The sequence below is a fragment of the Oryx dammah genome, unplaced genomic scaffold (genome assembly GCF_014754425.2).
Source record: "Oryx dammah isolate SB20612 unplaced genomic scaffold, SCBI_Odam_1.1 HiC_scaffold_6, whole genome shotgun sequence".
NCBI classification, from domain to species: domain Eukaryota; kingdom Metazoa; phylum Chordata; class Mammalia; order Artiodactyla; family Bovidae; genus Oryx; species Oryx dammah.
This window is the reverse complement of record NW_024070190.1, coordinates 26,936,241-26,961,457: the sequence shown is the minus strand read 5'-3', so window position 1 is coordinate 26,961,457 and position 25,217 is coordinate 26,936,241. Positions and strand designations below refer to the sequence as shown.

At 41.7% G+C, this 25,217-nt stretch overlaps 1 protein-coding gene across 13 annotated transcripts in view; it reads right to left on the bottom strand.

The window, feature by feature from the left end:
* Nucleotides 1-25,217, bottom strand: part of KCNMA1 (potassium calcium-activated channel subfamily M alpha 1) — a 773,098-nt gene that overhangs the window by 258,038 nt on the left and 489,843 nt on the right. For all 13 annotated transcript variants that reach the window (XM_040242344.1, XM_040242341.1, XM_040242343.1 and 10 more), the window contains exons 6-7: nucleotides 7,316-7,391; nucleotides 426-501 (exon numbers count right to left, since the gene is read on the bottom strand). In XM_040242344.1, the coding sequence (XP_040098278.1) occupies nucleotides 426-501; nucleotides 7,316-7,391 (152 nt within the window). The remainder of the gene's footprint in view (nucleotides 1-425; nucleotides 502-7,315; nucleotides 7,392-25,217) is intronic.

The window sequence follows — 25,217 nt, the reverse complement described above, 5'->3', positions numbered from 1 at the left end:
GGCCTGGAGAATTCCATGGACTACATTGTTCATGGACACGACTGAGGAACTTTCACTTCACTTCAAGAGATGGGGATCAGACTTCCAACCTGGTCGCCAACCTTTTCCAGTGATTGCTTAGGAAGCACTGCCATCTTGTGGTTTGCTGGGGTTATTGCAGACAGAATTAAAAAAAAAAAATCTACGGAAGCCCCTGCCCCAGCTATACAGGTGAGCTGAAAAACACAGGTTTAGAGTGTGAACATAACTCACCATTTGGAACTAGTTTGGGGTAAAAGCGTTGGAACCTAGACAACTTGTGTGGTTGTTTTTCCTTTTTATGCATTCTCCAGCAGGGCTGAAGTTTGTCTCCCAGGTAATAAAATGACTTTGAGAGGGTCTTCTTCCAGAAAAGTCAGAACTGAAGCATCTTCAAGGATACTTACCAAATGGATGAACCCGGCTGCTGTGAGCCACGTGCTGATGAAAATGGAGAGCAGATTCACCAGCTTGATGGAATTACTGTGCAAAAGAGACAAAAAGCAAGATCCCCAAGTTACAGAAGACCCTGTTGGGAGTGGCTTCCAGAGCAACAGCACCCCTTTAAGGAGGAGGCAGCCCACCCCCAAGCCCCCAGTGTTCCTCCGTCATAAAGCGGCAAATGTAGTTCAGGCTGGAGCCTGTAGGAAGATGACATCGGAGTTGCTGAAAGGAGTCCCTAAATAAACCCCTCTGGTTGTTTAAACTTTTTTTTAGTAATATTTACTTTGAACATTTTTATGTCTGCAGAAATAGTGAAAGACGGGTGTAATAAACACTGAGATGCCCTTCACCTAACATTTTGCCACAATGGCTTTATCTGTATATTTTCTCTTTCTCTTTTTTTTCTGGATGAAACCATTTACAAGCACGTTGTAGACATCACGACACAACCTTATAAACTCTTCAGCGCTCAACATCTAAGAAGGACACAATGTAAAATAATCATAGTACAATTGTCCTACCTAAGGAAATTAACACATTCAGTAATGTCATCTAATATTCACTCCCAAGCTAGATTTCTGCAGTTGCTCCAAAATTAGGCTTGTTGATACTCTCATGTTTTCACCCTAAGGAAGTAACAGAGATAATAATGTGCTGCATTTGACTATTGTGTGGCTTTAATCTAGGAGTCAGGAAACTTTTCTAACAAAGGGACAGATAGTAAATATCCAGGCTTTGCTGGGACATAAAGTCTCTGTTGCAACTATACACAGGAGACCTGTAAAGGAATTAGTTGTGGCTGTGTTCCAATAAAACTTTATTTACAAAGACAGGCAGCAGGCTGATTGGCCCATAGGCTATGTATTTTCCATTCTCTGCTTTATTCTCCTTTAATCTGTATATAACACACCCCACCTCTCCCCCACCCCCCCCCTGCCACACCCACACACACACGCACACCCTTTTTATTATGTCTTTCTGTGATTATTTCATTTTCTATGCAGCCAAGCCTGCTGTTATCCAGAAAGTTCCATATTCTGGATTTGTCTGACTGTTGCCCCCTGACAAGATCCTGTTTTAATACATCTGTTGCAAATACCTGCCTGGGATGGCATCACATTAGGAAATTTCAACTCTGTTACACCAGGTTCAGTCACTTGGTATCTGTGGGAGCCCCAGGTGGCGCCACTGAGAGGCACCAGGTTCCCTTTGTAATCAATATGCCAGCTGGGGAGTGGGACTCTGGGGCTATAGGCATATCCTACTCCCCAGCAATCTTACACCTAAAAATTTCAGCATCCACTGGTGTTTTTTGAGAAGATCAATTGGAACTCACTAGATATCTAGCTCCCTGAGAGTAGGGGGCTTGTCGGCCAGAAGCCTGGGAGTGGTGAGTCCCTGGCGCACAGTAGGGCCTCTAAGAATTTGCACAGAGTGAGCTGGTCTCCCCTCTGCATTCTTCCTACCTGCTTTCACCCCATTTACTCCCACTGGCTGTACAGCTCCTCAACCACTGTTGCCAGGGGGTTGTTCCCCTGTCCAAAGGCCCTCGTGGACTAAAACACTATGTCTACACTGCCTCCGTCCACACCCGCTGAAGTTTCAGATTCTCCCACCACTATTCTTCTACATAAACTCTTGTAACTCCTATCCAAGCCAAAAATATCTGCCAAGTCTCTGTTTACGCTATGACTCAGCTTGAAAGCCCTCCCCAGCTACTGAATATTTCCCTTTCTCCAAAGCTTGGTATAGCCCGTACCTCCTCCTTAAAGCAACTCTACCCACTGGCAATACAAGGTGACCTGTGGCTCTTTTATCTCCAGCTAATCATTGGACGCCAATCCCACTCTCTTAAGCCATTGTTTTTACACTTCTAGTTGACTCTCTTGTGTTCCCAACTGCATCATGCAGAGAAGAACCCTATTTTCTATCTTTTTCAGTCTTCCCAGAGGGGTGTAACACTGCCCACAGGCTGGTTCAGCCCATCAGACTTAACAGATTGATCTCTGACCCCTTCCACCTCTTTCTCAAAGGGAAAACGAACGACTGAAATTCTGAGAGTTTAAGATCAACCCCAATAAGAATGGCTAGCACAGTTCTCTCACAGGATTTACCATGCGCACTGCCTGTTATTAATTCATCTAATCTTCATGTATATTAATTCATCTAATCTTCATAAAGACTCTATGAGTTGGTCCCAAGGTTAAGAAACTGACCCAAGTTCATACAAGTAGGCAGCAGATTTGGGATTTGAACCCAGGCAGTGTGGCCCCAAAGACTTCCCTTTTGCCCACTACACTGTACAACAAGAGCCACAGACTGGGGTCCACCAGAAAGTCCTCCTTGTCGTGAAAGCAAAGCTGTGACTCCCCCACACTCTTGCATAGGATATGAAGAGGGTCAGAGGGCACTGCCCCAGAGAGGAGAGAGCTTACCACCATATCCACTGCCCAACCAGTTTCTCAAGGGGAGGCCAGAATAAAGTAAAAGCCTCCTCTGAGGTACATCAACACTGGGGAGTAAGAGACTCACGAGTAAAAGATAGTAGCAAAGAAAGAGATCTCAGGGATGCCTGTGTCGTTCAGCTTCTCGGAAGATAATTAAGTGCCGAGGTGACTCACTTACATAGTCCTGGATGCTGGAACAAAGCAGTGTCCCAACAGGAACCATGCAGAGCCCTCTTGAGATATTAAAACTATGGGAGTCTCTGGGCCTCATGGTGCTTTGGAAAATGACCTAATATGGTGATTATTAATCTCTAAGTGATTGTCACAGTGATATTAATAGCGCTTAAGGGAGCTCTCTGTTGTGTAGAGAACATTTAATCATTGTTGCTGAAAGAGTCTATTAAGCACTGAAATCTGATTATTTTTATGGCATCTGCATTATTACAGATCCCCAGTATTAGGATTTGCTTTTCAAATTAAACTCTATGACCAGGCAATCATCTAAAAGCTCTATGGAAGAGATACAAGATTAACTCTTGGTGCACGTTCTCCATATTCTAAAATTCGAACTTCACCAGGTTGCAAAGAGCTCCCTGGAAGGAGGAAAAGGGTTGCAGGGCAGGTCTGTGGGCTCTGCGTGGACCCTGGAGATAAAGACTTGAGGGCCAAGTCCAGAAATCTGGACTGAACCCTAAGGTCCTAAGGATGAGAGTGATTGGAACAATTCAGATTCTAGCATTCTCGTGATAAGGGATAAAAAGTGTGATCTTTGCATGATAGCCTAACTTCACTTTTGTGTTTTCTATTACTGTTTCTGGGACCCTGGCCCATGAGTTCTCACTAGCCACGAAAGGAGATAGTGAATCATTATACATGGTCAGACACAGAGACCATCCTTTTTTTACAGATCAGAGACCTTTCTCAGAACTCCGTGGATACTGGGGGAGAAAGAGAAAGAGAGAGAGAGATGGTGTGTGTGTCTCTGTAGATACTGGAAGAATGAATGTCCATCTCTTTCCAAGATCATCACTAAAAACACAGAACCACGGGGGTTATCTTTGCTCAGTGAATTTACCAGGACATGTTTTGGTTGACACTGAAAATGTCATCCTCCTTCCAGAAAGAAACACAAATTCGTCCCAGTTCTGGTAGTATCTTCCTCTTTGCTTCTGGCTGAGAATAGATAGGTGCCAATGTCCTTAGTTTGTTTCATCGTTAGACATTTGCCAGACAGGTGTGAAGCCCCCTCAAAGTCAACTGCACTGTATCCCACGGGGATGAAGGGACTGAGCTATTAAGACACAAGGTGAAGCCAATTCAAGTTCTGTCAATTCTATGCCTTAAATATAGTTCAATCTCTATCCCTCTTCAAAGGCCAGTCCCTGTTACCAATGCCTGGACAACTGCCCTCCCTGACATCTAAACATCGATGGCTTAGATGTTTCAAACCCACCCACCTTCCATACAATTTCCACGTGGAATTCATGACATCTGAGAGCCTTCATGATGTGGCCTCTGCCTGCAAGTCTCTGTATTGAGTACTCTTTTAAAGGACTTTAAACTTGGAGCCATTTCTGAGGCCATTTAGGTAGTACAGTGGTTTCAGTTTCCAAAATGAAAAAAAAAAAAAAAGTGGGCTGTTTAGGTAAATGATGGTAAGTATTGTACATACCATGGAATGCTATGTGGGAAATAAGTGACATGCTAGAATAGTTGTTGTGGTTGTCTAGTCACTAAGTCGTGTCCAACTCTTTGCGACCCCATGGACTGTAGCCCGCCAGGCTCCAATGTCCATGGAATTTCCCGGGCAAGAATAGTGGAGTAGGTTACCATGCCTTGCTCCAGGGGATCTTCCTGACCCAGGGTTTGAACCCACGTCTCCTGCACTGGCAGGCAGGTTCTTTACCACTGAGTCATCAGGGAAGTTCCTCCAAGGGCTCTCTTCTCTCACTTACGTTCCTTTTGCAGCTGCTGTGACTGGAAGTCAGCTGCACCCTCCCTCCCTCTCACACGCCCAGTCTCCAGCCTCACCAAGATGACACCTGGCTGTCTACAAGGCTTACTGAAGACACCCTCTTTGCCTTGAAAAGATCCTTGACTGCCCCTCATTCAAGCTGAACCTTACTTACCTATTCTCCGCTATGCCTCCCAAGGTCTGCATCCCAGTACCAACCATAGTTGGCTCTCCCTCCCTCAGGGGCTCTCAGAAAGCAGAACTCAATCCTGGCACCCTCTCACTGCTGCACAGATGGGTGCTCGATTCAGGCTTGAACTGACCTACTCACATGGTTGTGACCATAAGCCAAAGGAAGTGGGACAATTCCAAGTGTGAGGCTGAGATGGAAACCGTCCTCCAGTGACAGAGGAGTTTAATTCCGTGGGAAGCAGGATGCTGGGAAAATGTTTGGGGCTTAGGATGGCAGACTCCGTGGTAGCCCACCACCCCATGACTCTCCCAACATAGAAAGTCACCTCTTACCCTCACTCATTGCTTCAGTTATTCCCCTCCTCTGCACTGGGAGAAGGAGCCACCTTAATTGTAGAGTTCTCAGGAGGACTGTTTCCCCAAGGGATGCCAGTGCTATTTCCTACATCTAAAGGAAAGTTTGCCCCCCACCCCCCCGCAACCCCAAGAAGTGGGAAATTGGTGGATCTCTTGGCAAAAGCCCAGAAAAAGATATTTAAACAGATGGCTTATCATTCTCCTAAGTCCAGAAAGGATTAGCATGGAATACAAAGAAGGTGAGAACACAGTTCTTTTTGTGTTATTCCTCGGAGTGATGGCACCTTCTTAAAATGCTGGGGTCCGAGGATTAAAAGACTTCTGAACAAGTAATCATGAAACAGGGAGACAGAGGCACTCTACCATGTTAGACAGTGTGGATAGCTCCATATAACACCGTCCCCATGAGTGTCTCTTAAATACAGCCCCTGTGATCGGCACTGGGTCCTCACCAAGTCTACCTTTAAAAACCAGTGTAGCAAGTATGATATAGGCAAACCTGAGGGATGGCTAGCTTTGTCAATCATTTTAATTTCAAGAGTAATATGGATCCATTGCACACAAGAGTCATAAAATGGTAGAAATGAAGGTTACTGTCACTCAGAAGAAATATGAAGACAAACAATATTCATCCTATATTAATAGTAGTACACACAATGGAGCACCAACAAATTCTGAGCCCAGGATTATGAAAGTAAGGGTGTTGGAACACGCTGTAGAAGACGACCACGGCATTCGATGCTCATTTTCTTTTTAACTTGACTAACAGAAAGTGAATTTATTCCCCCATTCACATAGACGAATAGTTAGCAAGGGGAAATCAATCTGGAATTAAAACAAACAAAAATAAACGAAAAACACTAAGACCCTAAGAGGAAAGCCAATAGCCTGTCATACTTGTTGGATGTGACATATTCCGGAAGTTGAGTCCCAGCCTCAGTTCCTGGGAAAACAATGCTAAGTCCAAGTCCCCCTCGCCGCCCCCTCGCCCCGAGTGCAGGTGTATTAATTATAAATCACAAACTCGGAGGTGTCCTGTTTTTCATCATTTATCAAACACGCTAAGGCCAACCGAAGAGGAAATGGAGCATTAGCAGTGAGTTTCTCAAAGTGTAATTTCCTATGAGAGAAATTTATGACCTGTACTTATTCTCCATTAAAAGACGTCCAACCTCTTTTATTAGTTTATTCATCAAGGCAGCCCTGGTTTCAGGCCAGCTCTGAGAACCTGCAGGTCATCAGGAAAAGGGTCTCTGGGGAATTTTTTTCTCCTGGTCCAGTAGTGTTTTGCAGATCATAACACAGTTAACAGAAGTAGTCGTGGTGCCTTCAGCAGGAGGTTTTCAGGTATTCCCCAGAAGGCAATTCACAGAGCAAGCCCCAGGGGCTACACGGGCTATAAAGTGAACATCCAGAATGTACTCTGAAATGAAATGATTTTCTGTTTGCCGTATGAGGTTTGTGATTGCCTCTCAAAGAGCATTGCTCCCACTGCTTTTATAGCCAGGTTCAATTTCTTATTTAGTGATGTAATAAAGGGGTGATTTAAAACCTGTGAGCAAGGACTTCCCAATCAATGAGCAGACCTATCCCTCACCCGCTGTGCTCCTCTCTCCCCGATGCTGTGGCTGGTGCCCAAACAACCCCACGTGGTACCCCCAAACTGTCTCTACTCCCTCCACACACGGCCCTTTCTCTTCTCTTCACCACAGAGTTCCCTGCCCTGCACAAGATCCAACGCTAGGCTCTCTCTCCCTGGATTTCTGGATTGGGGCATTGTCTCTGTGCACAAAAGAACACTAATTTTATCGTAATGAAAGCAAATACACCTGATATTTACAGCTTAGCACTGGGGACCAGAAGGAGGAAAAAAAAAAAAAAAATAGGAGAAAGAACATCTCACCTTGTTTTCAGGATATTCAGAAACTGTAAAATTTCTGAAAACTGGATCAGCCTGAGAGCTCTTAAAAATCTCAAACCTGGAAAGAGAAATGAAATTAGAGCTGCGTTACTTCCAATGTGTAGTTTTAATGGCCACAGTCTGCTGCTGGATTTCGAGCTGCCAAGGTTGCGGGGACAAGAAATTCCTGCCGAAGACTGAACCACCCAGTACCTTGGATGTAGTCCTTCATCCTGATCTTGACTGGCTTAAGCTCAGCTGGTAACCTGACGTTCCCATTAAAGGGAGCCTGTGTGAGGGAGTTCTGGTGGGGAGAGCCCAGTTCACTGAGCTCTCTCGTGTCCATCTCGGATTTAAAGCTCTATGTCTAAGTTACACGGCTGTTTGAGAGGATTCTGTCTCTGAAAAATACTGGGAATAGCTCAGCGTAACCCTTGTGCTAAGAGCAGATTAGGAATAAATCGGATAACCTCACCTCTTTGGTGAATTTTTTTTTGTCAATTTTTATCTTCAGTCCTGATAAAATGAAGAGTACAGCCCATGGTGTTATCTGTTTCCCACAAAGTTCTATATTTTTCTCCCAATCAAAAAAAAAAAATCAAATCAGTAAGATCTCACACCCCATAACTTCAGGATTCAAAACTTCTATAATTCCATTTTATTGAATGTCAAGATAAACGCTTCTTCTTCAGAAATCAGCAAGCTCTCTTGAATGAAGAAGAAGCAGTGTTTCTACAAGTGAAGAGAGAGAGGGAAACAGGGAAGGAAGACCCAAGTGAAGATTCAAGGAAATACAAATTATTGTCGGGTTTTAATAGTCATGAGTAAAATGTATTTCTGTTGAGATCAAATTAGTGAGTCAAAAGCAATCTGAGTGGCACAGGACTTTGAAGCCCGGCAGTCTTGTAAGAGTACTGCTTACAAAATACTGATTATCGCAGCTCTGGAACACTTTCCACATCACACCTGCTCTCAAGAGGATAAGTTCTTGTGCGTATTTTCTGAGAGCATTTTATTAAGCTGCCCCATATGTCATGCATGGAGCTGAGCACAGAGTGGGCTGAACTGTGAATGGTTAGCTCAGAGCCAGTGGGTGAGACTTTATTTGGCACCTTATCCGAGGCAGCAAACGGGGAAGGTGTGGAGAGCAGAGAGAAGAGGCTGTGGTGATTCTCTTATGACCCCAGGGTGAATCGGGGAAAGAAGACAGATGGGAGGTGTTCTCCTAAATGGCTCCACACTGGGCCCAGATAGATGATTCTTCATTCAAGCATAAGGTGGAAGAAAAAACTAACATAAAGCACACAGAGAGGAGGACGAAAGGATATGGCTCAAAAGGAAAATCTCTCATCCAAAAGGATTTAACTTTGTGGACAGAGGATTTTTCAGAAAACATCGGCCTTCTGTTCTGAATGATATTCATCTTACTTTTATTAAACAAGAAAGTGCAGAGATGAGAAGGGATGTGGATGAAATAAAAGGCTCCAGAGCCCAAAACACAGCCCTAACTGAGCTGATGAAAGGTGGAGTTCACACTGCTGAAAACTGATGCAGAGGGCAAAATGGAGGCGCCGTCTCACGAGGCAGAGAACACAAGAAAAGGGAGGGGAAAGGTGAAACGTAAGGGAACAGAAACCAAGTGGAGATTACAGAGACCCAACCTACGAGTGAGATGTGTTCCAAGGGGAAGTGCAGGCAACACGCAGATCATAAATAACGGCCAGGACATCACAGGCGTGCAAGGCAAAATGAATGACCGGCTCTGTAAGACTGACAGCAAGAAATCGCCTATTCGTATCCTTCAAACTGTAAGCATTAAAATAAATGAAAATATAAAAAAATCAAAATAATGAGGGTGGGGGAGAAGGTTACAATTAATGCAACTAAGATTTCATTATATATCAGTGTTAAATGACAATTGAGCAAAACTCAGAATTTTAAAACAAAGACAGTCTGACCCAAGATTTTTATACCCTGTCAAGTAGTTGTTCAACAGTAATAAAGGCAACAAAAAATACTTTCAAATATCCAAGTTCTCAGAAAACGTATTGTTTGTATGAAATGTTTGCAAAGATGTTCCTACGTCTTATTAAATCACAATGGGCAGAGGGGCAGGCTGAAAAGTGAGGTTTTAAAATAAACGTTCCCGCTGGTTCTAAGCACCCAGCCCAACCCGGATGGCTGATCTGATTCCAGCATACTGTCACATACCACTGGGAGATAAAATAACACATTCAGAAGCTCGACCTGGGCAAGGATCAGCACTTAGCACTGAAACCAGTCAGGATATAAGGATGTTTCAGTAATGTGTTAGCCACTGATAATTTCATCCTGAAAAATTTGTGTGTGAGTGAATTTTCATTTATGGAAACAAAAATAGAATACAAATGACCCACACTTTCGACGGCATATCTTTCTTTATCGTGAAGCAATATGCCTTTTTGTAGTCTATGTTATTTGTTGGTCGCTTGTCACATTTTAAAGCAACGCAGAAAAATAAGTGTGTGAAAATAAAGGTAAGGAAAAAAAAGAATGCAGCAGTCGCTAGGCCCTATCCTCTCGCTGGCTGTAAACTGGAGACCTGGGTTTGAGCACTTTCCCAAGGAGAGCAAGCAGGAAGACACTCTAGGATTAATAATGTATGAAAGAGGAAAACAAGCTGGTTCTCAGGAGACGAGGAGAGCCCAGGATGGAGACCCAGGACAAAGGGCTCCCTGTCACAGGGGCTCGGGGTGATGCAGGGGCAACATTCTCACGCACTAAACAACTGTGGGCTTTGGTTACTTGACCGCCTTGTGCTGGTCACTATCACAGCACGAGGCTGCACTAGTGCAAATGAGAAACAATATTCTACCCAGGTTAAGAAACAAATCAGTGTTGGGACTTCCTGGTGGTCCAGTGGTTAAGAATCTGCCTTTCAATGCAAGGGATGCAGGTTCAATCCCTGGTCTGGGAACTAAGATCCCACATGCTGCAGAGCAACTAAGGCCATGTGCCACAACTAACCCCTGAGGCAGCCAAGATGAATAAATAAAATAAATAAATACTTAAAAAAAAATCAGTCTACATGCTCTCCTCAGATTACGCTAGACACTCTGGAGAAATGCATGGTCTGGAGTGTTGATCTTTCAGGCCACACATCACAACAGCTCCCTAACTGCTTTCCCCACTGGACACTTGTGGTCAGTCCTCAGCAGAGCAGCCAGAGAGCCTGTCACCAGTTAAAACGGGTCATGCCGCCCCTCTGCTCAAAATCCTCCAATGTGCCCATTCCACACAGAGCAGGAGTCAAAGTCCCTCAAGGACCTAAAGCAAGGCCAGTCCTCATTCTTTCCAGACCTGCTGACCTCCTCCTCCCTCTTATGCTACTAATATCAATACTTAACCTCTCATCTGAATGTCTTCCTCAGTGAACCTGCCTCAAGGCCTTTGCACATACTCTTCCCTCTGCCTGGAAAGTTGTTCCCCAAACGGTGCACTCACTCACCTCCTTCAAGAGTTTGATCAGTGTTAACTTTCTCAGTGAGACCTTCCCTGGCTATGCTGTCTAAAAGCACAATTCCCCCTACAACCCTACCCACCCCCAAAAACCTCTTCATTCCACTTGCCTGTTTTACTTTTCTCCCCAGCATGAAGCACAATTACTTATTTACGTAATTCACCTGTCTCCTTATCCATAGCGCCACCTCTAGGAGGAGAGGGGCTGATGTTTATTTTGTTCACAGCTGTATCCTATGTACCTAGAATAGTGCCTGGCATAAGGTGGATACTCAGCAAACACTTGCTTGAATTGAACTGGATGAATCAGACTTCTGAGAAAGAATTAGACAGCAGAGAGCTAAAGATTAGCTGCTCCGCTTGTGGAACCCTGAGATTACACACTGTCTACTAGAGGGAAAAGCCATGACCTCTGAAGGTTCACTTGACAGAAACCAGGGCTGGCATTTAGGAAGTAAGAAGGAGCCCAGCCAGGAAAGAGCCTTGACCCACGGTCATGCTGCTGAACCCAGAGAGGTCCTGAAAGAGAACGGACAGCAACCTCACACTCCATAAGGAGGCCAAGAAAAGGAAACAGTGGAAAGGGCAATGCCTAAGCAACAAATATTCATCTCCTTTGCTTTATGACATTATATTCTTATAATTTAGTCTATGTAAGTTAAAATTTCTCTGAAATAAAACTGTATTTTTAGGAGACAGAAAACAGCCATAACAGAGTTGTGAAGAAAATGAAATGTTAATTATGCCCTCCAAAAGTCTACATTGTTTCACGAGCCAGTTCCTTTAAACTATCCAAATACAGTAAACTTCTCTACATACTCCCTATTATATACTTAAGTAGTAAAAATGGGCTTTTCTTTTTCTGTACTCTGTATTGGTTAGGAAAGGGGCATTACCTAGACATAGGTACCCCACATATTGAAAGGAAAAAATGGCAAGCTCATCACACTAATGACTAACCACAAGAATCCTACGTAAACTCTGAGATTGTATTACATGAATAACAAGCATGGGCAGTAGCGGCTGCCGTGGGGCGCAGCCCAGATCCTTTTTCCAGGGACCTTTATTCACCACTGGCTCCTGAAGAGTGACCTTGCCCACCGTCACATCCATCACCAGGGTGGCCCCCACGGCCGGTGGACGTGGGGACAAAGGTCTGCCACCTCGCCTGGGTCTGGAGCGATGCTGAAGGGCTCTCCAGCTGCAAGACTGCAGGGAGGTGACGAGGCCTCTGATGCAGCCGCACGGAAGCCAAGCCCCCCACCCCGTCCTAGCTCCCTTCTCTCCCAGTGATAGCACTGAAACCTGCCCTGGAGGCACGGTCCAGGAGCCCAGGGACTCTGCAGAAGCCTGCTGAGCACACTGGAAATCCTAAACCAACAGTAATTTCATCACATGAAGCTATGGAATTGTGAAACGGCATATTATTGTTCACAATTTCAAAGAAAAGCAAAGGAGACAAAATAGAAAGCCGATAAAGATTCACACACACACACAGTACATAGCATTCCTGTTACTTTCAATTATTTGGCGAAATGATGATGTTGGCAACGAGGTAAATCTATTATGATTGATCATATGTTATTGTTAATTACTTCTACATGCCTAACCCTTTAGCTGTATCTTATTCAATTCATACAACAGAAGAAAACAGCTAAGAATAAACAGACAAGAGAGTGTGTTCAGTACACAGTGTGTAAGTAACACAGCCAGATTTCATTCTACATTTGTGTAATGCCATAAAGCCCAAGCTTGTAACCACTGCCCTGGAACAGACGTGGTTGGCCAACCGGTTCCAGTTCTAAATATCAGCACTCAAGTAAGTACTTATAGCACTTGTGATCCTCCTGCCAAACTCTCCTAACAATTTACATTTCCATCAGAGGGGAAATGCTGTTTGCCTACAACCCCACCAGAGTCAGTATTTTGATAAAGAAAAGACGAAAGGAAGGAAATGAAGAGAAGGGAGGAAAAGAATGAAAGTAGGAGTCTCAATTTGACAGGCGCCAACCCCAGAGGGGCTTCCCAGGTGGCACAGTGGTAAAGAATCCACCTGCCAATGCAGGTGCCAAAGCAGGAGACACGAGAAGATGTGGGTTTAATCCCTGGATCGGGAAGATCCCCTGGAGTAGGAAATGGCAACCCCCTCCAGTATTCTTACCAGGGAAATCCCATGAACAGAGGAGTCTGGGTGGGCTACAGCCCATGGGGTCACAAAGAGTTAGAGGTGGCTGAGTGACTTGAGCACACACACATGTAACCCCAAACAGAGCTTACTGCTGTTTCATTTTGTTTTTCTAAGTTAACAAATGAAATTAACTGTGTTCTCATAGAATCATTAATCGGTTTACTTTCTTTTTTAAAGTGGTTTATAGTAGTCTCTGCCAGATTATCTGTGTACTCATCTTATTACTATATTTGAACTGTCATAATGAGAATATATGTTGTATATTTTCTCCCACAGTTCACCATTCTTTTAACTTTGTTCAAAGTTTTTTTTTTTTCCCCCTAAGTCTAAAATTTATTTAAGGTGTCTTTTTCCCCTGAATTCCAAAGTTTGCTACATGGTCAAATGTATCAGACTTCCAATATTGTTTCTTTGATATTCAAAAATTTCCATTTCCATCATAAAAATAGATTTTTTTAAATGCATGCACATTTTCCCTCTGTACTTTCAGGGCACTGGTTCTGAACCTTGGCTGCATATCTAAGTCACCTGGGAAGCTTTAAGAGTTATTGATACCCGGGTCTCATTTCCTTCTCCTCAATTTTGACTTGATGGGTCTGAGGTACAGTCAGGCAGAGGGAATTTGAAAGCTCTGAGATGATCCAAATGAGCCATTACGGTTGAGAAGCATTTCAAACTTTTTCTATAAATGGACAGATAGTAAATATTTTAGGTTCTATCACAACTACCCACTCTGCTGTAAATGACATGTAAATGAATGCATGTGACTATATTCCAGTAAAATTATATTCAAGTAAATAAGCCATGGAGCCTAGCTGGCTATGCCAGCTTTAGAGACCAGCTATTTAAATTCCATGTGCACATAAATTATCTAGGGTTTGTGAACATTCACACTCTGTTCCTGGAGTCTGAAGTGGGGCCTGATGCTCTGCAGTTCTAACCAGCTCCACGATGTCACCGATGCTTTTGGTCCAATACCACACCAGTAACAAGACTGCAGGTCAGTGCTTCCCAGACTTTGTTGCCATTACAATCACCTGGAAATTGTGGAACAACACTGGTGTCTGCCTCCCACCCTCAGATATTCTGATTTAATCGGCCTCGGTGACAACTTGGGTGTAGACAATTTTTATAACTCCTCCCTCTTGAAAGTCACCTGGACTGCAAGGAGATCCAACCAGTCCATTCTGAAGGAGATCAGTCCTGGGTGTTCTTCGGAAGGAATGATGCTAAAGCTGAAACTCCAATACTTTGGCCACCTCATGCGAAGAGTTGACTCATTGGAAAAGACTTTGATGCTGGGAGGGATTGGGGGCAGGAGGAGAAGGGGATGACAGAGGATGAGATGGCTGGATGGCATCACCGACTCAATGCACATGACTTTGGGTGAACTCCAGGAGTTGGTGATGGACAGGGAGGCCTGGCGTGCTGTGATTCATGGGGTCGCAAAGAGTCGGACACGACTGAGCAACTGAACTGAACTGAACTGAGATGATTCTAATGTGCAGTCAAGTGTGCAAACCACCCATTTAGGGTATCTTTTCTTCTTTTGACCTTTAACTTGCAAATCCATCTTGACGTATTTATTTATTTTGGTTAATAATGTGCCAAAGGGACTAAATTTTATTTTTTCCCCAAATAGTTGGCAAGTTTCCTTTTCCCTTAGTAACCATTTGAATATTCTAAAACCAGTAATATATCCATGAAGCACTCTGCCTCTTCACTTTTAAAGAACATACTAACTATAAACTAGAAGAAATCAGCAGCACAGTAAGAGACTACTTATAAAATAATACATTCATCTCAAGATCTTAGGAAAAAAGTAGTCTTTACAACTCTAGAATAAAAGATGATTTCTACTTTAGTGTTTATACTTGAATAGTCAAAGAACTAAAAAAGATTAAAAGTGATAAAAATTTTCAAATCATTTTCTGGGGGTAAAAAATAACAATAATAAAACAAAATAAAAGCCAATAAAGCAACAGATAGAAAAGGAAATGATGTACAATTATGGACTAATAAAACTTGAAATCTGCAGTGAGAGGGACGACTTTTCAAAAATGTAAATTTTGTAAGTTCATACACACAAAAAAGAAAATCATTACAGGATAATAATTGAAATATAAATTGAAATTTTTTACAGAGAGCTTCCCCTCAGAGACTTTGTTCCCATATAATTTATCAAATTCTTAAAAACATGTATATTTTATTGAAATTCTAAACTATTCCATAATACACAAAAAGATGCAAAACTTTGAAACTTGTTATATGATAATCATAAACCTGGTACCCAAAACTGCCTCTCAAAGCACAGAAGTAAAATAATCTCCCTAAGATTAGTGATACTAAAGTTCTACATAAAATACCAATTATATATAATTCATCCCTGAATTAAAATAATAACCTAGAGCATTGTGGTTAAACTTAACAAATTGGATAGAATAATTTATCTCTGCCTCCTCTCAAAATCTCATTAAAATAATACTAATAATAGCATAATACTGAATGGGGAAAAATAGCAATATCCCATGTGGGCAAAATGAAAGGGAGAAAAACTATAGCACGTATGAGAAAAATCACAAAATGCTAGTAGATGAAAAGTGTATATTCTGTTGGAAATTACCTTGACAGAGCTCAGAAACCTAACATTTGTATAACATATATAGTTAGAAACATATATGTCTATACTAATTTAAAAAAATATCAGAAGTGTCTTTGGTCAATAAATTTGATAAGGAATTTCACAAAGACAGATTTTGTGGTCATAGAGAAGGAGAAAGCAACTGTTCAAAAGATAAGATGAGGTGACTAACACTAGGAAGAGGGAGGCTGGGACATTCACTGATAGACTGGGGTACCAAATAGGGGCAGCCAGGGCAAACCAGTAAGTGTGAGCATTTTAGTCGTCAAAGCAATATTGCATGAAAGCTGGTGACTCTAAGAAGAAAGAAATTGTCTCCGCAGCTGCAAGACCAGTTACTGGAACAAAACACACTTCCACGTCCCCCATCACTCTTCAGACTAGGCACATTAAGCAAAGACCACACTTGAATAGAAGCTAACAGAAAAATCCCAAATCCGAAAAACAAGCACAAAACTAAGAATCACCAAATATTTGAGGAAAGTCCAGCTTTCTTTGAAGAAAGGTACACAGTCTAGCAAATTTCTACTTAATGCTACATTAACAGATCAACAATTTTAGAAAAAGCTTGATTGAAAAATATAGAGTTGTGAGAAAATATGTTAACTCAGCAAGAGAAATTAAAATTTTAAACATTAAAACTTTAAAATGCCAACTATTAGGAGAAAGGACACAGTTGCATATAATCTAGACTGTCAAGCAGAGGTCTCTTCATACAAAGGGGAAAAGGAATGAAAAGTACAAAAGGGAAGTTCAGAGACAAGGAAGACAGGTGTAGAATTTTCAACATTTATGTAATTCAGTTTCCAGAAGGGGAAAATAAAGGGCAACAGAAAGCAGGAAAAATTCCCTGGCAGTCCAATGGTTACGACTCAGTGTTTTCAAGCTGGGGAACTGGGTTCAACCCCTGGTCAGGGAATTAAGATCCTACAAGACATGACGTGCAACCAAAAAGAAAAAGGAAAGCAGGAAAACTTTCAAAGATTAAAATAAAGTTTCCCAGATCAAAATGATGCCCTACATCTCCAGACTGGAAAGGTCTGTTAAGTGTCCAGCAGGTTAAATTTCAAAGGACCCAAACAGAGGCATATTACAGAGACATTTCAGAACCAATGCAAAGATATATACTCCCAAAGCAATGAGAATCAAATTATTGTCAGAATTCTCCTGGCTGCACTGGATGTAAGAAAACAAAGGAAAGATACTGTCATAATTTTCAGGAGAAATTATTCTGAACTAAAAAAGATCAATAAAGAATCTGCCTGCAATGCAGGAGACCTGGGTTTGATCCTTTGGAGAAGGAAATGGCTACCCACTCCAATATTCTTGCTTGGGAAATCCCATGCACAGAGGAGTCTGGAGGGCTACAGTCCATGGTGCCGCAAGAGTCGGACAGAACTTAGCGTCTAAACCACCAACAGGTGAGGAGGGCTAGCACAGGAAGGACTCCCGAAGGAGCAGTGGAATCTGGAAGAGAAACCGCTGAGTGACCCTGAATGTTCCTCCTGAAGCCTTCTTTTTTGGATTTCCCTCATGGCTCAGACTGTAAAGAATCTTCCTGCAGTGCAAGAGAATCAGGTTCTATCCCTGGGTTGGGAAGATCCCCTGGAGAAGGGAATGGCAACCCACTCTAGCATCCTTGTCTGGAGAATTCCATGGACAAAAGAGCCTGGCAGGTTACAGTCCATGAGGTCGCAAAGAGTCAGACACGACTGAGGTGACTTAGCAAGCACAAAAAAAGATACACTTAACCAGCTGAAAGAAAAATAAATCCCAAAGAAAAGTGAGATACAGGAAGCAATATGGGAAAAGAGTAAAAGTAATTAGTTTATGTGTTGATTGAACATTACAAAAACTAATAAATAATAATAATGATCTAAAAGTAAAATCTCAAGATGATACCATGTGGAAGGTGGAGGAATACAGGAGAGAAGGTAAGAAAGTTGTGCTGAGGTTCTTGTCTTGCTTCAGGAGAAAGTACTATTAATTATATATATTAATAGAACAATTTAAGCATGTGTATCAAAAACTTCAGAATTCTAAATCTCAGTGGGGAAAAAAGAACAAAAGAATTTTATCAAGCCAATTAAAGAAAAACAATTGTGAAAAAAGAAAAGAGTATATTAATTAGTATTAATAAAATGCTATTGCATCAGCAAACACAACCTAATTATATTAGTAACCACAACAAAATTGAGTAAGTTAAAATTTATCTGCTAATTAACAGACACTCAGATAATATAAAAAAGCAATAATACATTCCACATGAAATTCACTGAAAACAAGGAAAGCTGGAAATGAAAGGCTGAAAAATATGTACCAGACAAATGCTGACTAAAAAAAAAAAGAGATTGGCGGGGGCAAACAAACCAATAATGATATCATATAAATTGGCAGCTACTGTGAAAATGTAGAAAAGAAACAGTAATACTTCATATTGATATGAAGGAACAATGCACCAGGAATATGTAACAGTGAAATAAACGTTACACAACTGAGACTATATCTTTGAGGTTCATATACAACAAAATCTGGTAAGAACGTATCAAACAAAAAACAGACAATGCCTCATCACAGTCGGGAGACCCTAATGTTCACTTTTCAGAAACTAGCCAAAACATAAACACAAAAAATGTTCAAATAACATTTAATTCCTTTGGACATATTTGTACATCTCTATCTGAGTGGATGGATAGACAGACACATGCATCTATTATACCCAGTAAATTAGGAATACAATGTTCAATAGCAACCTTTGAACAGTCATGAAACTGACTATGCATTAGGTCACAAAGAAATTTTACCAAATTCCAAAGTACTGAAATCATATAGGCCACATTTACCACAAAGCCCTAGGATAAGAAAAATCACAAGAGGAGGGGTAGAAGAGATTATATAGAGAAGAATTTAATACATGATAAAGAAGTCATCACAACTCATGGGGGGAAAAGTATTATGTAATAATAATGAAACAGCTAGCTAACAATGAGATTAAACAGTCACCTCAGCCCACAATTGAAATCTCATTGAGATTAAAATTAAATATAAATAAAGCCATAGGAAAACTAAAGAAAATAAAATTACATACTTATTAGCCCTCTAAAGAAAGGAACAATTTCTAGACTCAGATGTGACAGGAATCAAAAAATTTTTAAATGTCACCATAAAAATATCAAAATTCTACATGTCAATAAAAGAAATGAAGAATACAATCTACTAGAAAAACAAATCAAATATGACATAATAAGGATAAATTCTTCGTAATGTCAAAAGGAGGTACCACATCAGTAGTCCATAAATAGGCAAAAAGTCATAAACAGACTTATCATGAAACAGGAAATATAATTAATAAGCAACATTAGAAATTATTACACTTGATTGAAATAAAAGACATGCCAATTAAAAATGTAGCAACTTTTGTTTATTCTACTTAACTAGCAATATGTTTGAATTTCACCTACTAGAGATCCCTCTACAAGGAGATAGTCTTATAATTTGATGAGGGAATTGTAAGTTGATATAGCATTTTTATATAATATCAAACAGCATTTTCAGGGGCTTCCCTGGTGGCACAGTTGGTAAAGAATCAGCCTACTATGCAGGAGATTGCCTGCAATACCAGAAACCCGGGTTTGATCCCTGAGTTGGGAAGATCTCCTGGAAAAGAAAATGGCAACCCACTCTACTTTTCTTGCCTGGGAAATCCCATGGACAGAGGCACCTGGCGGGCTACAGTCCATAGGGTTGCAGGGTCAGACACAACTTGGGGACTAAACCAGAAATAGCATTTTCAGAAAATAATTCCACATTATAAATCAAACTAATTCCATTTCTAGGAAAGAAGCCTAAGAAAATATTAAAAAATATATGGAAAGATGCTACAGAAACAAAGATGTTCATTGCAAAATTATTCATTAAACAAGAAAAAGAAAAAGCAGCTTGCTATCTAAAAATAAGTCTTCTTAAATATAGCCCCTCTCTTTTAAATGGGATATTATGGTCAAAAAATAATGTAGCAACACAGAATATGCTTATGATACAACATTAAAGAAGTAGATACAGAAAGTATACTGGTGGTCACCAAGGGCTGAGGAGTGTGGGGAAACAGTAGCTGTTTAATGTGTCAAATTTGCAAGATGAGAATATTCTGGAATCGGTGAAAATATTCACAACAATGCAAATATGCTTAACACTACTGAACTGAGCATTAAGATATGGTTAACATGGAAAAGTTTATGCTATGCATTTTTATCATAACAAAAATATAGCAAATTGGAAACATTTAAAAAATGTAAAGTGCATGTACTCTCTGATAAAACTATGAAAACTATAGGCATATGAAAAATAAAAACTAGAAAGTACATAAAATAATGACAGAGTTATGACACCAAGGTAGGATGGAGTTTTTAAAATTATCTATAATTATATAAGATTCCTATTTTTATGCATAATTTTTTGTTGCTGTTGTTATAAAGTTAATGGCAAGTCAAGACTGAGGACAGGTCTTCTGATTATGAGCCCTATGTCCTTCTCAAAAATTCAGGAACCCAAGGCCAGTGGCTCCAGGCAAGGAGGACCGCTGGCTACTGCTGGTTCTTCAGAGTGTCACACTTGGCACCTGGGACCTGACCAACCCAGTGAGGTCATCCTGAGATCTAGTGCCATGTAATTTTAGTGCTGCTTGACCAGAAAAGTTAAGGGATTTAGGACTTCTTTCTCAGATGGATGTAGAATTTTATACTGACAGAGACTGAGGGACACACAGGTAAATGATGAATCATTCACCAAGTAGGGTCCCCACCATCCCAGGACAGAAAGGACTCAAGCAATTTCTGTAAGCAAGGTCCCACTGCAGTACAAGGCTGAGAAAACACAGAAGCAAGCATACCCCAGCCTGGGGTGGAAAGTCGGCCAGGGTTTTCCAATTTGCTGTTTTCCATTCCCTTTAACTTCTTAATCTTTAAATCCAAAAAGCTGAAAGGTTCAAATAAACCTCTGTCATTTCCAATCCCTCCGCCCCCACATAAATCCCAAAGAGCAATTATTTTTGTGGCGTCTGACAAGGTCAAAGTCATCTGGCCTTGAAGCTTTGAGAGCTTACACTAAGGATAAGAATCATCAGGGTAAAGAGGGACAGACCCAAGCCCAGGGAGACTTCTCCAGGGTGGTCCCTGCACCCTGCTCCCATCCTTGGGTACCACCTTCCATCCCTCAGCTCCATCACTGCCTGGACCAAGTTCTCTCTCCAACAACACAGAGAGAATCAGAGCCTCTTTTTCCTAGCTGGAGGAAGAGGACTGTCTTTTCTTGTTCTCAAATGCCCTGGGATTTTGTTTCTCCAGTCCAAATTTGTGTTTTATAAACAGTGCTTGCTTGTCTGACCTTTTCAAAACTTTTCCCTCGATAATTGCTCAGACTATTCTGTACCCTACCTTATCCCAGTCCTGCTTCCTTTCTGACATATACTAAACATCAGTTAATATTCAAACTGGGATTCTCGCCTATTCATTCATTTCTTCATTCCCTCATGCATACATGTGCAGGGAGTACCTGTCTGCACCAGTCACTCGCTGTCTTAGACCCTGAAAGCACAGAGATGAAGCTGCACTTTGAGAATCTTCTATTTGAATACAGGAACCAGAAAGGAAACAGGTAAAATAAATGAATAAACAAATAAGTCTTGTTGATCCACCTCTTAAATATATATGTTTAAAAACTCATTTTTTTTTTTTCGCTTTCCAATGCCAGTATCGTGGTCCAAGCCACTGTTACCTCTAATTTGGCCAGCAGCTTCCAAGCTGGTCTTCACTTTTATTCCTTCAGCCCACAACTCCCCACCATCCATTTCCTAGAAGCAGCCAACGTGTTCTTTGCAGACATCAATCAGATCACAACACTCCCAGCTAAAAGCCCTCAGGTGGCTTCCATCTCTCTGGAAATATAGTTCAAATTCCTCACCCTGCTCTGAAAGCTTTCCATGACCTAGTCTGTACACATGTCATCTCTACTCTCCCCATCCCCATACCCTCTGCAGCTCAACTCTGCTCCAGAATATCTCCCGGTTTATACTCAGCTCAGGGCTTTCCCTTCCATTCCTTTCTGGAATGTTCTTCCCCTAGATCGTTGCAAGGCTGGCTCAACTGACACTGCCTCAGAGAGGCCTCTTCTAGCCACCCAACCTGGACTCCACCTCCCATTACGCTGTTCTTTTCTACAGTATTGATCACAATCTACAGTGATCATATTTGCTTGTGTATTTGCCCGTCTTCCTTTAGAGAATGTCAGCTCCACTGCAAGAGCACCCCATTCCCCAGTTCACCACCATGTCCAGCATCTTCCCAAACAGTGAGTCAACACTCACTGCTGAAAATGAATGAATCTGTGAGAACCCCTTCCAAGGGTAAAGTAACGAGACTAAATACTAAGTTAAAGTTGTGGTTTTACTTCCTTGACTCTTTCTCAGGAAATGCTCTAGTTTCTCTTAGCTTAATAATCCCATCATTTGCACTCATCTCTCTAGCAGCTTTAGTATTGGCCCCTGGCAATGCTGGGTGTTATAAAGCACAAAGTAGTTCTTTCTTGACATGAAGAAAGAGGAAACAGAACAATTTGGTCCACGTATCTAGGGTCACAGACATGGGGGCGTGAATATTTAGATTCCAAATGAAGTTCATGCAGATGTTAGAGCTCACAGAGGTCTTTTATGCCAGTTTTAATGAAAACGATTGACTGGGACTCACCTATCCTTTGCTTGCTAATTGGAATTTTGCTCTACATAGTTATATAATACAGAGACAGTCAAACTGGGCCCATTCACATCAGAATCCTAAACTGGGTTTCAAAGGGACTATACTTCATTTTAAAGAAGCTGCTTGTAACACTAACCTTTCTGGAAATAAAAGATATCTCTTCCTACAACTGGAATTTTTAGATCCAGAAATGCAAAGTTAAGCCATTTATTTCAAACCCCCATACATTACAGATGTTCAAATAAAACCAAATCCCTACTGGATAGCAGTTGAGACAAGAAAATCTGCCAGAGGATATTTCTTATGATCTCTGCTGGGTGAGAATACTGAAATACCAACCAAGACAGGCAAGAAAGCATTACCATGGCCCGATTTGAAATCAGAAGAAAGCAAACCAAAACAGCATTGTTACCCCTGGGGAAAAAAAAAAATACTGTCGACAACTTCAAATGCTTTTCTTAAAAAATGCTGACTCACTATAAATTATTATCACTTAATAAATAAAAAAGGAAGCTGTTTCTGTCATTTGCCAAGCTTTCTCCAACATTTCTAAAATATATTTTTTAATAGTTCAAAAACATTTAGTCACTCTAGAGACCAGTTATATTCATCTAAGAAGGATGGACCAGGTTTCTGCTTGGCCCAGCACATCTGTGCTCAGGGGGTATGCTAAGCACAGAGGAACTGGAGAAGCCTGTCACCTGTCCACTTGTCCACAGAGAGGCCTCTTCTTCCTGGGCAGCCTCTCAGAACACAGGATGCTTTTGAGGGGATTCTTACCCCACGAGGTGCAAACTCTGCAGCAAGACACCACTGACTGCCTGAAGCTCTCTGGTTCCTCCTTCTCAGCAGCGCTGGGCCCAGACCTCACCCGGAAGCCGTTTTGGAACAAATCTCCCAGGGACTTTTTGCGGCGCCTGGTAGGTCTGTAGACCTCTGTGTTGGAGCTGCTGGGTGGGTAATGGTAGACCAGAATCTTACTGGAGATCATGGTGGAGGCAGAGAGCTGGGCTGGGCTCCAGGCTCCCTTTAATCACTTCTTGCACAAGCTGATGCTCTAGACCTGTGTTTCTCTGACCTGTGCTGCAGACAGGTCCTCAAGTCCAGCCCAGTATGGCTCAGCAGTCTCTATGTCCTCCCTTACCCACCCACCAAACTGCAAGAATCTCAGAGCATCAAAGACATGAAGCACGTCAGAAAGGCAGTCAGGAGGGGAGGGAGGCACATGCTGATCCACGGTGTCCTACAAGCTGATCCATCAGCTTCATTCTGTAAATTACCACATAAGCTCCTTTGGACATGGTTTAGGGGAATGGAAGGAGGAAAGGCTGTAATTCCTCAAATCAGGGGGTAGAGAATAGAGTTGTAGGAGTTTGGGGCCCCTGGGCCTTTTTTTTTTTTTTTTAATTTTAATGATCCTGTCTAATGATGGAGAGCCCAAAGGAAGGGCTTCTTTATAGGATGTGATGCCCAACTAGAGAGAAAAACCAATGGCCCCCCCTCCTCCCATCCCACCTCCCACTACCAACATAACCCCAATATTCAAATCCTCTGCTAATCCTTTGCATAGGACTGAGGCAGAGAAGAGACACTGGTCTGAGTAGAGGCAGACAGGAGGAGACACTCTTGTTACGCCCACCCCCAACCCCCTCGCTCCACTCTCTGTCTTGTACTTCTTAGCATCTTTCCTCGTAACCGGGGGTGGTCCCCTCTATCCCCTAGGGCACTGAGTGTAAACAAAGATGTAGGAGGGACAGAAGGAAAATATGAAAACTAAGAACAAAGAAATATCTAGATTCTGTAAGTTGTTAGTCAAGGCTCCCCATAAACTGATCTCTGTTTTTCCACACTGCCTTCTAGCAAAACTAATATTATTAGATGGAATTTTCAAAGAGAACAACTTATTTCTCTTCAATGTAGATTAGTGCGTTCACCCAATCAGGATGTCTCAAGGATCTATTATGTGCCAAGCATTGCGATAGGAACTAAGTATTAGCTTCCAACAGGAATAATACAAGTCCAGCCTTGATGATGCTTATCATCTACAAAGAGAAAGAAACAATATAAAGGTTCTATTACAATTTTAAGAAATTAGTACTTTGAGTAAAGTGCTGCAAAGAAAAGGCATTAAGTAGCTATCTATGTGAGTGTGTGTGTGGCGGTAGGCATACGTGTAGCTGGATGTGTACGTGTGTGGAATATATTATGATGTGCATATCAGAAGGGGGTCCAAGTGAATTCTGAATCCTAATGGTTGAGTAGCAAGCAGATGGATAGGTGAGAAGAAATAAAGGTTGTGGTGAGGGGAATTTTTTTCAGCTTGTGTCAAAAGCATAACAAATATACTAAAGAGTGAAGAAAATGATCTGTTCCTGATTTGAAAGAAATTCAATGGGTGGAAAATGAAACAACTGATGCAAAATAAACTTTTTAACACCCAGAGTCCTCTAAAAATGAGAGATGTAACTACAGATCCTACAGACATTAAGAAGATAATGAAGGGCTGTAATAAACACTGGGGCTTCCCAGTGGCTTAGGGGTAAAGAATTCGCCTGCCAAGCAGGAAACACAGTTCGATCTCTGGGTTGGGAAGATCCGCTGGAGAAGGAAATGGGAGCCTACTCCAGTATTCCTGCCTGGGAAATCCCATGGACAGAGGAGTCTGGCAGGGCCAAAGTCTGTGGGGTCACACAATAGTCGGACATGACTTATGACTAAACAACAATAATGAACAATATTATGGCTATAAGTTTAAAAACTAAATGAAATAGAAAACTTTAAAACAATGACACAAGAAGAAACAGAAAATCCAGACAACCATATATCTGT